At 44.9% G+C, this 13,308-nt stretch overlaps 1 protein-coding gene across 2 annotated transcripts in view; it reads right to left on the reverse strand.

Annotated features, from left to right (window-relative positions):
- Positions 1–13,308, reverse strand: part of PLCG2 (phospholipase C gamma 2) — a 448,457-nt gene that overhangs the window by 41,664 nt on the left and 393,485 nt on the right. For both annotated transcript variants that reach the window (XM_086945888.1, XM_086945889.1), the window contains 4 exons: positions 12,175–12,320; positions 11,961–12,075; positions 9,975–10,142; positions 9,040–9,128 (listed from right to left, as the gene is read on the reverse strand). In XM_086945888.1, the coding sequence (XP_086802014.1) occupies positions 9,040–9,128; positions 9,975–10,142; positions 11,961–12,075; positions 12,175–12,320 (518 nt within the window). The remainder of the gene's footprint in view (positions 1–9,039; positions 9,129–9,974; positions 10,143–11,960; positions 12,076–12,174; positions 12,321–13,308) is intronic.

Below are 13,308 nucleotides of genomic sequence, written 5' to 3' on the forward strand. Positions count from 1 at the left end.
AAATGTGAGAGCCCAATGACAAAGAAAGGTCGGTTCCTATAGAGTCCCAGTATGTAGTTAATTCTGGACATTCATAAAACATATGGATGTCAGATGCGGCAACAAGTCGGCACCTTGGGCACGAGACCGGACCTGTCGAAGAGAATTTTGACAGCCTCTGCGGGGAGTAGTAAGCCCTGTGTATTGTGAAGAGGTGGTTCCGACGGATCCAAGCTGGCTTAACCAAGTACCACACAGGAAGCTGACCAAAGCTCCTCCACATCTATTCCTGGCAATGAGTCGCCCATAATGTTGCAGGGAGGCAAAATTTGCCATCTATTTCCTCCATGATCTTCTTATACCAAAGAGATATTTCCTTCTTTGCAGGGGGACTGTCCAGCAGGCACGTCACTAATTCGCTAGTGCCGCCTATAGGTAAACTGCTACTCCGGGAAGTCTGTGTGTTGTATGCCTGGGACCAGCTTGAGATTTGTATAAATTTGAATCTAGACAAACTTGGCCCGACCTTATTTGTTAAGTAATCCCAAGGAAGTAGTGTTCCGTCCATAAACAGGTCTCCCCGGGTGTTAATACCGGCCGCTCTTAATAGTTGGGTTAGTGAGTCTTCTGCCCAAACTGGGGGAGATGGTAAGTCCCATATTGGAGCTCTCTCTAAATAATACCCCAGTTTAATTGCGTGCCTCATTCTGTACCATGTGGAAGCTATCCCCTGCAAAATCTTCAGTTTTATTTTTATTTAAAATTTTGGGTCTCCGAATTTAAACAAAAAACTGCCCTGTCCGACTCCCTCACAGTTCAATAACGTGGAAAACATATGACCTACCCCTGTTGCTGCTGGTATTTTTAGCAACATGCGTGTATGCGAAAGCTGAAAAGCCCACGCATAAATCTGAAGATCCGGTCCTGCTAACCCTCCCTTCTCTCTGCGGCGTCTTATTTTCTTCCAAGATATTCTTGGACTCTTACTATTACAAATGAAAGTTGAAATCGCGCTTTGTAGTTTAGAAATTAATTTGGGATCAAAAGAAAGTGGGATTGAATTAAATAAAAAGGAAATCTTAGGCAGAATACACATTTTTACCAAATTAACCTTACCTAGGATAGTGAGTGGGAGATGTGACCAATCTCTAATATTTTTTCGACATTGTGCTGCTATTGTAGAAAAATTTAAGGAAGCGATCAGGTCAATGTCTTTAACTATATTTACCCCCAAGTATCGTAATTGAGGTCTTGATGTTTCATTAAAGGTAGTTAAATCGGTGTTCCAAGTCATTGACTCTGTTTTAGAGGCGTTCACTTCATATCCAGAAATTTTGCCAAATTTAAGAGCTACGTCTATCACCTCTGGATATGCTGTATTGATGTCTGTCGTGAAAACCATTATATCATCAGCATAAAGTGCCACCTTTTTATTCCCAATCACCAAAAATAAAGGGTTTAATAAGTGCGCTATCTCTTGTGCAAAGGGTTCTATATACAAATCGAAGAGGAGGGGAGACAGGGGACAGCCCTGTCGGGTTCCTCTGGTTACTCTAAACAACGCTGTAAGGCCCCCATTAATCAGGATTGAAGCTGAAGGGCTACGATATAACAAATCTGTTGCCCTACGAAATTTATCTCCAACGTTAAATTTTTTCAAGGCCTCCGACAGGTACAACCAATTTACCCTGTCGAAGGCCTTGGTAGCATCCAACGTCAGAATAGATAAGGGGAGAACCTCTTTTATGGCCACATCAATAGATCCTATTAATTCATAAGTGAGCTCATATAATTGTCTCCCTCTTATGAACTTTGCTGCCACCAGTGGCATCTAAGCCACACAATTTTCTTTCTCTTGCTAAAGCAAGTTTAGCTTGAGCCAAGGCTATCTCTTCCCTCTCTATCTGGAGTTGGACAGCCCTCATCATGGCCCTATGCTCTTTCCTCTGGGGGGAAGTCATTCCCCTTTGAGATTCTCTTGAGACACTAGAAACATGAGAGTCCCCTGATGGAGATCTCACCCTCCTGTTGCCTGGGAGAATTAAGTTATGGGATCTGGGGAGGTGCTGGCCCTCTCCACCCCCATGTTGGTCTAGATGTACCTGGTTAAGCCTGCCAATCTGTACCTAAGTCACCCTCTGATCCTGATCATCAGGCTCCTCTATCTCTGAGCCTTCTTCTTCCTCTTCCTCCTCCTCTTCTTCTTCTGGAAGATCCTCATTCTCAGGGGAGTTCACCCCCTCACCTGAATCTAAGGGAGCCTGACTCACCTTATCTAAGTCATCCTTTTCCAGGATAGCTATCAGGGAAGGAATGGTAGGGCCTCTGCCCTTGTTTAGCCCCCTTGCTGTGCACAAGGCACCCAAGTCTTTGTGGCTAAGGTTGTCATATCTGGAAGTTGCCTTGGTAGGGTCAACTATTACAGGAGCAGAGCCTGAGGCTCCACCTGTATCAGACATGACTGCTAGTGAGGTGTAAGTGGTGCACTTACCTACACTAAGTGTTTTCCTACTGTACCTTGCTAGTGAGTTGTAGTCAGGGTGTGCTAATCCCTTTAATCTACAACTACTAAATTCAGTAGAACTTAATATGCTAAGCTTTTGATTTTATATGTACCTAAGGTACTTGATGTGATCTTTCAATTTGATATAAAGATTGCAATGGTAAAACATACAGCAAGCTCAAATCCGCACCGCTGCGCACCAATGTGAGAAGTTGGCCTGATATGTGGTGTTTACAATTCTGGAACCACCTTGTATCAGTCCAAACAATCCCTTATGGTGTCTGGTTGTAAGTCAACCTTGTAGACAAGCTATCCTAGGGGTAGCATGGACTAAGCAGCCTTAAAGGCTTAACTTAAGAGGTCGTGTTAAGCGAGCTGTTTTACCACATACAATCCTGTAATACCAAATGAAAGGACACCACACAAGTATATATTATAAAAATATATGTGTTTATTTCTAAATTAATCCCCAGTACTCTTTATGAGGAAAGGGGCACAAGCGTTAAATCAAAAGCACAGTATAACATACAAAGTTGCACAATTATGGATGAGGGCGGGTGGCCACTCAAACCATATACTAAAAAAATGGTATAAGAGATACCAATCGAACAGTGGTTAGGCCTAGGGCCTAGGGAATCGCTGGGAGCAGTCAGGACTAGCAATGCTGAAGTCGGGAGAATCCCGCGGGATTCGGGTGCAGCACGTAAAGTGCGGCTTGCACCAATGCAATGTCAATGGTGCGTAAAAGTTACACAAAGTTAGTTTAAAGATACTTCCGCTGAACCTAGAGGAACAAAACTTAAGACACAGACCCTAGAGGTGTGTACCATTGTGGGCACACCGGCGTTGCAATGTTACCTCCCCCACAGGAAGTGGGTGCACAGGGTCGAAGTGGCGTCGGGTTTTGACACGCAGGTTCTTGGTGCTTGGAGCTGGAGAAGCTGCAGGCGATGGGAAGCAGAAGTGTCCGGTGTGATCCAAGGGTGGATCGAAGTCGAGATGAATCTGAAAGCAGAGGGGACAGAGTCTGGGTCACTCAGCAGTGACCAGGGTGTAACCAGGACGGAACCAGGCAATGTCGGGCGCAATCAGATGGTTGTCGAGAGGCTTCTCTCCGCTGTCACGTGGGCTCTGGGGCATCTGCGACGTCCAGTAGCGGGTCACGATCTGTCCCACGCAGGCTCTCGCCGTCAGCACCGTCAGCTTCAAGATTGCAGCAAACAGCACTTGGCAAAAGCAATCCACGCAGAACCGGGAGATTGCTTCTCACTCAGACCAGGAGGGTCAGAGTGGGGGCTCCTTTTCACAAGAGCTGGTGCAGATCTGGAGCAACCAGAAAAGCAAGTTGTTTTCAAGTTTTCGTCGGCACAGGGGCCACAAGCCAGCTGGCAAGTGACCGGGCCAACGCGTCGAGCCAACACAAGCAGAAGGGCCCCACGCAGCACTCGTCAAGTGTGGAGGGAGTAGCTTTGGTGCAAGTGTAGCTCAGGGTTGGGGCTTTTCAAAACCCGGTGTACAACTTCGAGGGTCACTCGTGGGCTGCACGGTCAGCGTCTCGTGGCCTTTTCAAGATGGCGTGCCCCACGCTTCCGGTCGCCTCCACGGGTCTCAGCTCTGCAGGGACTGTGGATCGGGCTGGGAGAAGGCAGGCAAGCTTGATCTCGTCGATCTCTGTTGCTCGAGTTCCGGCGGGAACTGCAACAAAGCAAGAGTCGAGGGCTGGATGGTACCTGTTTGCACAGGGTGGTCACTCCTTGACCACAAGGGAGATTCTTCAGTCTTCTACGTTGAGTAGGATGTCGAAGGGTCCAGAATTCGTTTCTTATGTTTCTTCAGGATGATCTGAGTTGCATTGGCACTGCTCCCACTCTTATTCGAATCTGGTGGGCTGGACATCCTGCTAGGTCCCCTCCTATGGGTGGGACCCAGGAAGGGGCTGGTTACACCCTTTTCCTTTGATCCAGGCTGCGCTGGGAATGGGGCTGGTGTGCCTCAGAACCGGTTTGGCCGGATTATGCAAGGGGCAGCCTTGTGCTCCCCAGGCAGTGTCTGGTTTCTTTGAAACCTCCCTGCTACAATCCACTATCTCCTGTCTGGGGTGGTTTAACACCGCCCTGCGACAGGAAACCCTTTGTCCAGGCCACCATTTGCTGAGTTTCGGTCAGCAGCAGGAGGCCAGACCCGTGTCTGTGGCAGGGGCATCCATTTTGTGGATCTGAGGCTCATTTTAAATCAACCGCGTTTCAATCAATCAATCAATCAATCAATCACAGCATTTGTATAGCGCCCTACTCACCCGGAAGGGTCTCAAGGCGCTTGGGGGAAGGGGCCTGCTACTGCTCGAACAGCCAGGTCTTGAGTTGTCTCCTGAAGGCGAGGTGGTCCTGGGTCTGCCGGAGGTGGATGGGGAGGGAGTTCCACGTCTTGGCCGCCAGGTAGGAGAAGGATCTGCCTCCGGCGGTGGCTCTTTGGATGCGTGGAACGGTTGCGAGGGCGAGGCTGGTAGACCGTAGCTGGCGGGTGGGTGTGTAGAAGGTCAGGCGGTCATTGAGGTACTTGGGGCCCAGGTCGTGGAGAGACTTGTGTGCGTGGGTGAGGAGCCTGAATGTGATCCTTTTCAGCGTTTCAGTAAAGTTTCAGTTTCAGTAAAGTAACATGTCTTCTCCCTCTAGAAGGGTGGAATGCTACCCCCGTCGCCAGAACTGGCGAGGGGGTAGTATTCCAATTCGTATGACACCTTACACGACATGTTTTGATAAAGCCAAACCAAAGTTGCTATATAACCGCGAGGATTATAAGGCACTTAAGAGTATATGGTATGGCATTATCCCGGATCAGCTTAGGGAGTTGTTCCCGACAGCTGCAGACAGGCTCAGCTCATGCCAGAGTTCCATCTCACATAAAACCACGCACTCACAGGTTTATATGTGTCCAGATATAGGTTTAGATATAGGTATACTATATCTAAGCAAGGGGTGATTACACCCACTTGCCCCAGCTGAGTGATCAGCCAGTTGTGTCAAGTTAAGAACCAGCCAGGGGTGGCTAAAGCTATGCTTCAGCCCCTGGTAGGTCTTGGTGGCACCTATGCCCTGAGCACCTATAGTGCATGGTACAGGGGCTGACAAGGAGTCCATTTCCAATTGTGGTATGTACCTATAGCACATGTGTTACAAATTTAGAGAGAGAACAGCAGGCTGGGGGTCTGGTTAGCAGGCCCACAGCCTCAGTAAGTCGAAAACCAGTGAAGCAAAAAGCAAAAATTGGGGTGTCCATAGGATAGCAGACCCTACTCTCCTACACACGGTTTTGCCCAAGTGCCCAAAAGCATGTTCAGGGGGGCCTTGTTGAAGTGAAGAAGAGGCTTGCAGCGCCTGACCAGGCTGAAGCATGTCTGTAAAAACATTTGTTTGCACCTCCATATTAAAGAGGTGGGGCTCAAGGACATCACTAGTCCTCTGAATCAAAGTGGCAAAATATGTACTCTATTCCAATGGTAGTCATAGGGGGAACATCAACCCATTATCGGGTGAGGTATTCAACTCACTGGTATACCTCCATTGTCATCTCCATATGGATAGCTCTTGTCGGAGTCTGAGCCAAAAGGTGGTGCATTGTCTCTGCATGACCACACGATAGAGGAACAGTGTCTGAGTGGTTGACTATTGGCTGCAACACATTCAGATCTAAGATATGGCCTCAACGAGATGAATTTGTCTCATAGTCAGTGACCGCGATGGACGGTGTCTCCTCTGCTGGCAGCGGTGCGGACCGGTGCACCATTCAGCGCTAAACCCGAAGGCGACACCAATGTTGATGTAGTACCCAAAGTGGGGTTAAGGGGCTCGGATGTTGTTGAGGACAGACCTGCTACTGGTAAACCCAACTGGAGGCCCCTGCACATCCTTAGGCCCCAAATGCACGCCACAAAGAGCTGGCAGCATGCCAAAGATGGACAGCTTCGCCTCTCTAAAGGCTTTGACCTGTTGCAACATCACTGTAGGACACAGAGTTCATCAAAGAAGACTGAATCAGCTCTTCAGTAGAACAGGAATGAAATGTTGTGGCACAGTGATGCCCTGGATCCTGCTCTGGAAAAGGCAGGAAAGGGCTTGAGTCTCGCTTCGACTTCTTATGCTTTTCTTTTTACTCTTCTAAAGACTTTGACCGCAAAAATGATGTTTGAGAAGGGGAGCAGGATCAGGTTTGCATTCCCAGCTTCTACCTGGAGTTGGACCTGTGTGGAGTCGTGTGGTGTTCGCTGCATAAAGCTTCACCATGCACTCATGAATGACCTTCAGGTTCATCTGACCAGTCATTGCATGCCTTGGAGTCGTGCACAGAACCCAAACACCAGAGACACACCTCATGGGAATCTGTCACAGACATCTGTTTGTGACAGTTCCCTCAAGGCTTAAAACCTGTTGTCTAAGGTGGTGACATATTCCTTTGCACACTGCTACATTTTGTAAAGGAAAAATCACTTCACAAAGGGAAATAAAAAAGAAGAGTGGAACTCCAGATCCACATCTGAGGGCTCGGAAATAAAATGTCACTCTTGAAGCGTAATGATGTCAGCCATTACTTAGCATGTCACTACAACGTATGTCATTACAATGCATATCACTACAACGCAGGCATTACATCGCAAGTCATTACAACACATACCATTACAACGCATAGTACCCATACACTATCCAACACTTACCCTACTGTTGCACTCACTGGAGTTAAAATAGTAATTTGTACCCCTACACTATCCAACAATTACCCTACTGTTGCACTCACTGGAGTTAGAATAGTAATTATTATCCCTACACTATCCAAAACTTACCTTAAATGCAATGTAATGGTATGCATTGTAATGGTATGGGTTGTAAAGTTATAATGTGTTGTAATGGAGTGCGTTGTAATGGTTGTTTCTGAAAATGCAATGTAATCGCATGCTATGTTAAAGAATGCGTTGTAAAGGATGTTGCCATTTAAAAACTGTGTTGTAAAGGCATGCAATGTATGCATTGTAACATCATACATTCATTCACAAGGCGAGGAATCTGCAGATAAAAGTGTCCATCAGAAATACTTCCGTGGGAGCTCTCTCTCTCTCTCAGGAAGAACCATGAAACTGGAGAACGCCCTTCCCCTGGGAAAGTTCTCTCTCTCAATACTTTCAAACATTTACTCAAAATAGTCTTGACTAAGTAGTATCATCACGTTATGTCCATGAGTCATATCTTCTATGGAAATACTACACTTTGATGGACTTGCCACTTATCCCTACTTGACAAGCAATTGTGACTCATTGCAGTGTACCGTTGATAATAAATTTTTGTGTACATTTTTTTATAGTTACCTTGTGATCCATGTTTTTTAAGACCCGCCTCCCCGTTTTAACAATGTCACCAACCCCTGTATTTGACTGATCATGTTTCTTCATTTTGCTTGTAACATTATATGTATTTATGTAGGTGATATTTATATCACATAAATCTAGCCAAAGGCAGGAAAGCACTGAATAGGGTCACAAGAAAACATACAGTCAACAGGCGATGGTAGAGGTAGCTGAGCTCTTGGAGCAGAAGTGTTCTGTTACTGCATTGTGATGTACTGGTCTTTAAAGAGGCGCAACTCTTTCCTAAATTGGAGCAGTGTTAGAGCAGACCTGATTGATGCATGGATGTTGTTCCAGATCCGGTACACATAGATGAAAATACCTACTGCCTTGTTTTTTTCTACATTCTGATGGGGTCCTGAAATCAAAGTCCCAAGAGCCACCAAAGATGGTGAGCTTGTCTGAAAGATAAGTGAGGTTCTGGTTGGGATGGCACATTTGACTATAAATATGTTGCTGCACATGCTTTTTCTGTACAGTGCTCTGACACCCTTAAGACTTAGTCCACACTACAGAACATCATGTTAAGTACAATATCCATAGTTAGATGAATGGATATATTACTCTTGTTCGTGACACTACAGAAGTATCTTGCCAAATGTGCTGGGATACATTAAGTATTCAACATGTCTCAAGACTGCGACACAGCATGTAAGAAATGCGAGTGGCATTGCCAAATGATAACTTCAAAACACAATCTTTTTAGCAAACATAAAATGAAAATACCACAGACATTTGGTGAATAGGAGGATGGAGTAAACAGAAGTAGAGTATTCATGTCACATCCGCACATCACCTAGCCTGAAGGCTGTTTTGCCCTTTTTCAAAAACATCAGACAACGGCAAAAATTCTGGACCACAAACAAATGTAATGAATTGACCTAGTTGACCAATTCTGTCAAGAAATAATATTTAACACAGCTTTTTACCATACATTGCAACTGTGCAAAGGTGCATTTGTTTCGTGTGCTTATACTAAGTAGAAACTAAAGATGTGAAACATGAGACAATACAAAGTTGAGTTAATGATTATTATGGCTATACAGAGCCAGTGGGAACCTTCCTAAGAGATTAAGTGATGAGGACCTACATCATGCATCTTCTATTGACAGACAAAAAGGAATGGCGAATGTAGCGGATCAGACACAAAGGACTCGTTACTCACCAGCTTCGTCTTCATCTGAACATACACCAGCAAAGAGGCTAGTTCAATGTCTTCACTGTAGGCATTTTTGAGTGGAACTGATCGGAAACCTGAGAAAATAATTTGCACAATATTAAACTGAGAATTCTTCCAATGATTATTGATATTGTAAAGCAGCAGGGTCTGTAGCCTCACAATGTGAGGAGAAGTGTGGCTCAATGATTAGAGCGGCAGACCCTGATGCAGAATTCTAGCCCGGGACCAGGGTTCAATTCCCCGCCTCGGCGGGTCTTGGGCTCAAAAACAAAATTCCACGGACCTGATAATTCTCGCCTCGGTGCCTATTCCAATCATGGAGTCCCACTCTGCAACTCTGGGCAATAGCTTGCTTAATCTCCACAATGGCCCCCACAATGCTAAGGATGCCTGGCCTCCACCTTGGGGGTGCCCAGGAGTGGACGCCTCACAGGGAAAGCCAGGATGGGTTCCACAGCGGTATTCGTACAAACGCCTTGAGACCCTAGCGGGTGAGTAGTGCACTATACAAGTATCAATTTACATTTACATTACATTTCTGTATGTTCTGTGGATCATAATTACATGGGTTTGGCCGTCTGACATAAAGACACATGAGTTTAGATTGAATTTAGCAATTGCTACTACCGTTTGGAGAAGAGCCGAGATTATATGAGATGTAAGTGACAGGCAGACCTTGTAGAGAAGTAAGATTCACACAGGATTGACAGAGGTACCTCAAGCAGGCAATAGCTGCAGAGATAATATCACAATGAACATTATCTACTCATGTAGGTAACATCCAGATGTTGCAGAGAGGTGGGTAAAAGGTATTTGCCATATGAAGAAAAAGACTTTTGTAATAGTACCACCTCCTATATGATATTAAGGGGTCACCTTTCCATTGATCATATACTTACAAACACCACTTATAGTTTTACCTGTTTTGATTGCTTTGATTGGGATGGTAGAATGTGCCAAGAAGTTGGGATCACTAAACATGTCCTCCTCATACACGACAAAGCGCAAGAATGTAAGGTTGGGATCATGGAAGGAGAAGGACACTGGCTGCTGAGGACGGCCCCATACTGGATTCAGGCCATTATCATCTGCAACAGAAGGACACCAATGAAGATTCTTTGGAACACTAAAGCTTCTGCATGAGACAACAGCTGTAAAATCTATAAATTGTCTATTACATGATCTTAGAGAAGACTAAACGCTATATTAAAAAGGAAAAGAACCCACTTAAAGCTATTGCAGAGTAATTACTAGCACAGAAAATTGCAAGTGGCCAATGATGGCAAGAGTAATTGGGTTTTCCCCTATAGGGAAATTGCAGTTTACTTCATTTTTATTTAATTGCAATTCCTGTTAATGTTAGCATTCATGAGTGTCAAAGATCCACTCAGATATGCACCAGAGATTGTCTTTTCTTGAGATTAATTTTGTTCCAAAGACGGATGCTTCAACTTGAAAAGAAAATTCCATCTGATGATCTTCCACCCTTAGTGTTTTTGCTTATGATAGAAATATGATCCCTTTCAGTTGTATGGCAACCCCAGTGTGCTCCTAGTCTGTCACCTTTGCTTCACAATGAAGGGCGACTTACTTATACTCTTGATATCGCTTGTTTACACCTAACATATGAATAGCCCTTTCCTAAAAGGCATAATTTTGCCCTATAATGCTTGTCAATTTGAGTCTACTTGTTTCAATAAACACCTCATTCAGTAAGACCTCCCTGTATTTCTGATCAACTCTAACTCATGACTATGAATTCAATACTCATCGGGTCTAATGATTGGAACCAATCGAAGAATCTGAGTGTAGTCGCCTAGCACTCAAAGAACAGATGACAGTCTCTTTCCTGTTTCTCATTGCACATCGATACTTCACATTACAATACTTTGGCATTTCCTATTTCCCTATCTTGTCTCAACTCACATGATTAAAGACCATATTGAACAGATCCCAAAAAGAGTCCCTCTTCAACGTTTGGTATTTGCCTGTATCTAATTATTCTTCTTTCCTAATCCGAGCTCAATGAGCTCTGCAAAGTAACATTACCCATAGGCATGGAACAAACTTATTTACGGTGTCCATACCATCACAGTATTCACATCCAAGCATGTAGTTGTGATTATCTCTATCGTGAGTCAGGGTTATTCACCTATATTCATACTACTTTGGCAATTTTTCAATCTTGATGTGTCTCACGTAGTTGACCACATTATGTGTTCATGTTTGAAGTGCGTAAAAACAAAAGAAAATATTTGAAACAAATATTGCTATGAACCTATGCTAATCTATGCATTGTCATGTACCTGATTCAGCCTTGGAAAACACATGTTTACTGTACATCACAAGAAATTGATTGAATCAACTGAAAGAGAACAAATAAACTTTACACTCTATTGTATTTTTGCGTTCTCTGCAAGTGACTTCCGAAGTCAGGTTATAACATAGGGATGTATATGAATTAGTGTTGTCACTTACCACACCCTCAAAGTCCCTGAGTTAACACACTACAACCATTTGGGAGCAAGGCCTGCACTGAAGGAACTCAGAAATGACCATGCAACATTATTTCACTAACAAACCTTTTCAGCAGTGATATTAAATAAGCTGTTAAAGCAACACAGAGATTTTATTTTTTTATTTTAGACGGGCTCGCCTCTTGTTGAAGCACAAATAACTTACAGCAAAATGAACTACAACCAAGTGATAGCTAACTACCTTCTAGTAGGTTTGCCTCATCAGCTAAAGGTGACCCTTTGTTTTATGGTCTTCTCTCAAGTAGATGACCCACACACCTTTTAGTTCAGAGGGTACAATGTTTTTGAAGCACTTGGATCACATAATTTGACAGAGAACTTAACAGTGCCAAAGTGTACTTGTATCTTGCCCTCTCTCCAAATACTTACTCACTACAGTTGTCTTGAATTTTCCAGAGTCGTATTCGCAACCACAGATTTCCACCTCCACAAATGGGCAGGCGATACTTCTGCCAGTCTTCGGCAGATGGCGGGCACCAATGACCTAGGAAGGAGAGCAAGTGGATGGTTCTTAAGTAATCGATGAGAGACTTTTTGTGAGTGCGTAATCATATCATTCAATTTGGATAACTTTTTGTCTTACCCTCACAGTCAGATTCATTTTCTCTGCGATGGGGCGTGCCCCTGGCTGTGGGTTGTAGGAATCATTCCTCATACACTCTGGCTGCAGAACATAGCCACTTAGCCCATTGGTGGAAAAGAGTGCATTATTTATTTGCATGTATCGGTCTGTGGAGAAAGTGGAGGCGCATATGGGTCAGGTTTAGAGGCTGAAGTCCTTTGGCATCTAGGCAGTATGTGACTCCTAAACTGCATTTACATATTTTTATTTCCCCTCACTAGCTGCCTCCCTTCCTTCCTGCAATATTCTTTCCACACAGCGACCACCCAAATTTCTAGCATTCAGACACTACCCTTACAAACCTAGGGCTGTAGTACACATTATCAATGTTTGCGCCCAGCTCACCTTTCAAATGGTGCGCCGGGCGCAAACAGTGATAATGTGCCCCATTATGTTGTATGCGCTGCCCCCAGGGCAGCGACAAACTCGTGCTGCCCCCAGGGCAGTGCGTTCATTTGAGAACACGGAGCAGCACTTTCAAAGGGCTTTAGAGATCCCCTTGGAAGCGCCTGCATGTGGATGTCTGGGGGGGGTCAATTGGGACCCACTTTACCCCCTGCAGAGGGCTGCTGTCAGTATGTGCCCAGAGAGTGTGCCACCTTTTACATGGAGCACTGTCAATGTGCCTCCTGAGGGCTTCTTTGACTCTGCGCCCGCGTCTGTAATATGCTTGGGTGCAGAGTCAATATAATTTTCTAATTTGCATAGGGCACACCCCTATGCAAATAAGGGAACACCCTCTGCTGATAGCGCTGGCGCTTTAAGTGCACCAGCACTACCAATATTATAGAGGGGGATGCACAAGCATCTGCGTCCCCTTCTATAATACCAAAGTGCCTCAGGGGTGCACAAAGAGGGTGCAAACGCCCATTGCGCCCCCCGACACCATCTGTAATATGGCCCCTGATGTTACTTTACAGCTCTGTGCTTAGTGTTTCACTGCCTTTATTTGCTCCCACCATTAAAAAGAAGAAAGTAGGTATAAGGAATACTGTGACCAATCCAAGGTCATACAGTGTGTCATAAATGACTAGGGTTTGACCTTCTGATCCTTACATTTAAAGCCAGTGCCTCTGGGCTGTGTAGAATCTGTGC

This window comes from Lissotriton vulgaris, chromosome 12, assembly GCF_964263255.1.
Source record: "Lissotriton vulgaris chromosome 12, aLisVul1.2, whole genome shotgun sequence".
NCBI lineage: Eukaryota > Metazoa > Chordata > Amphibia > Caudata > Salamandridae > Lissotriton > Lissotriton vulgaris.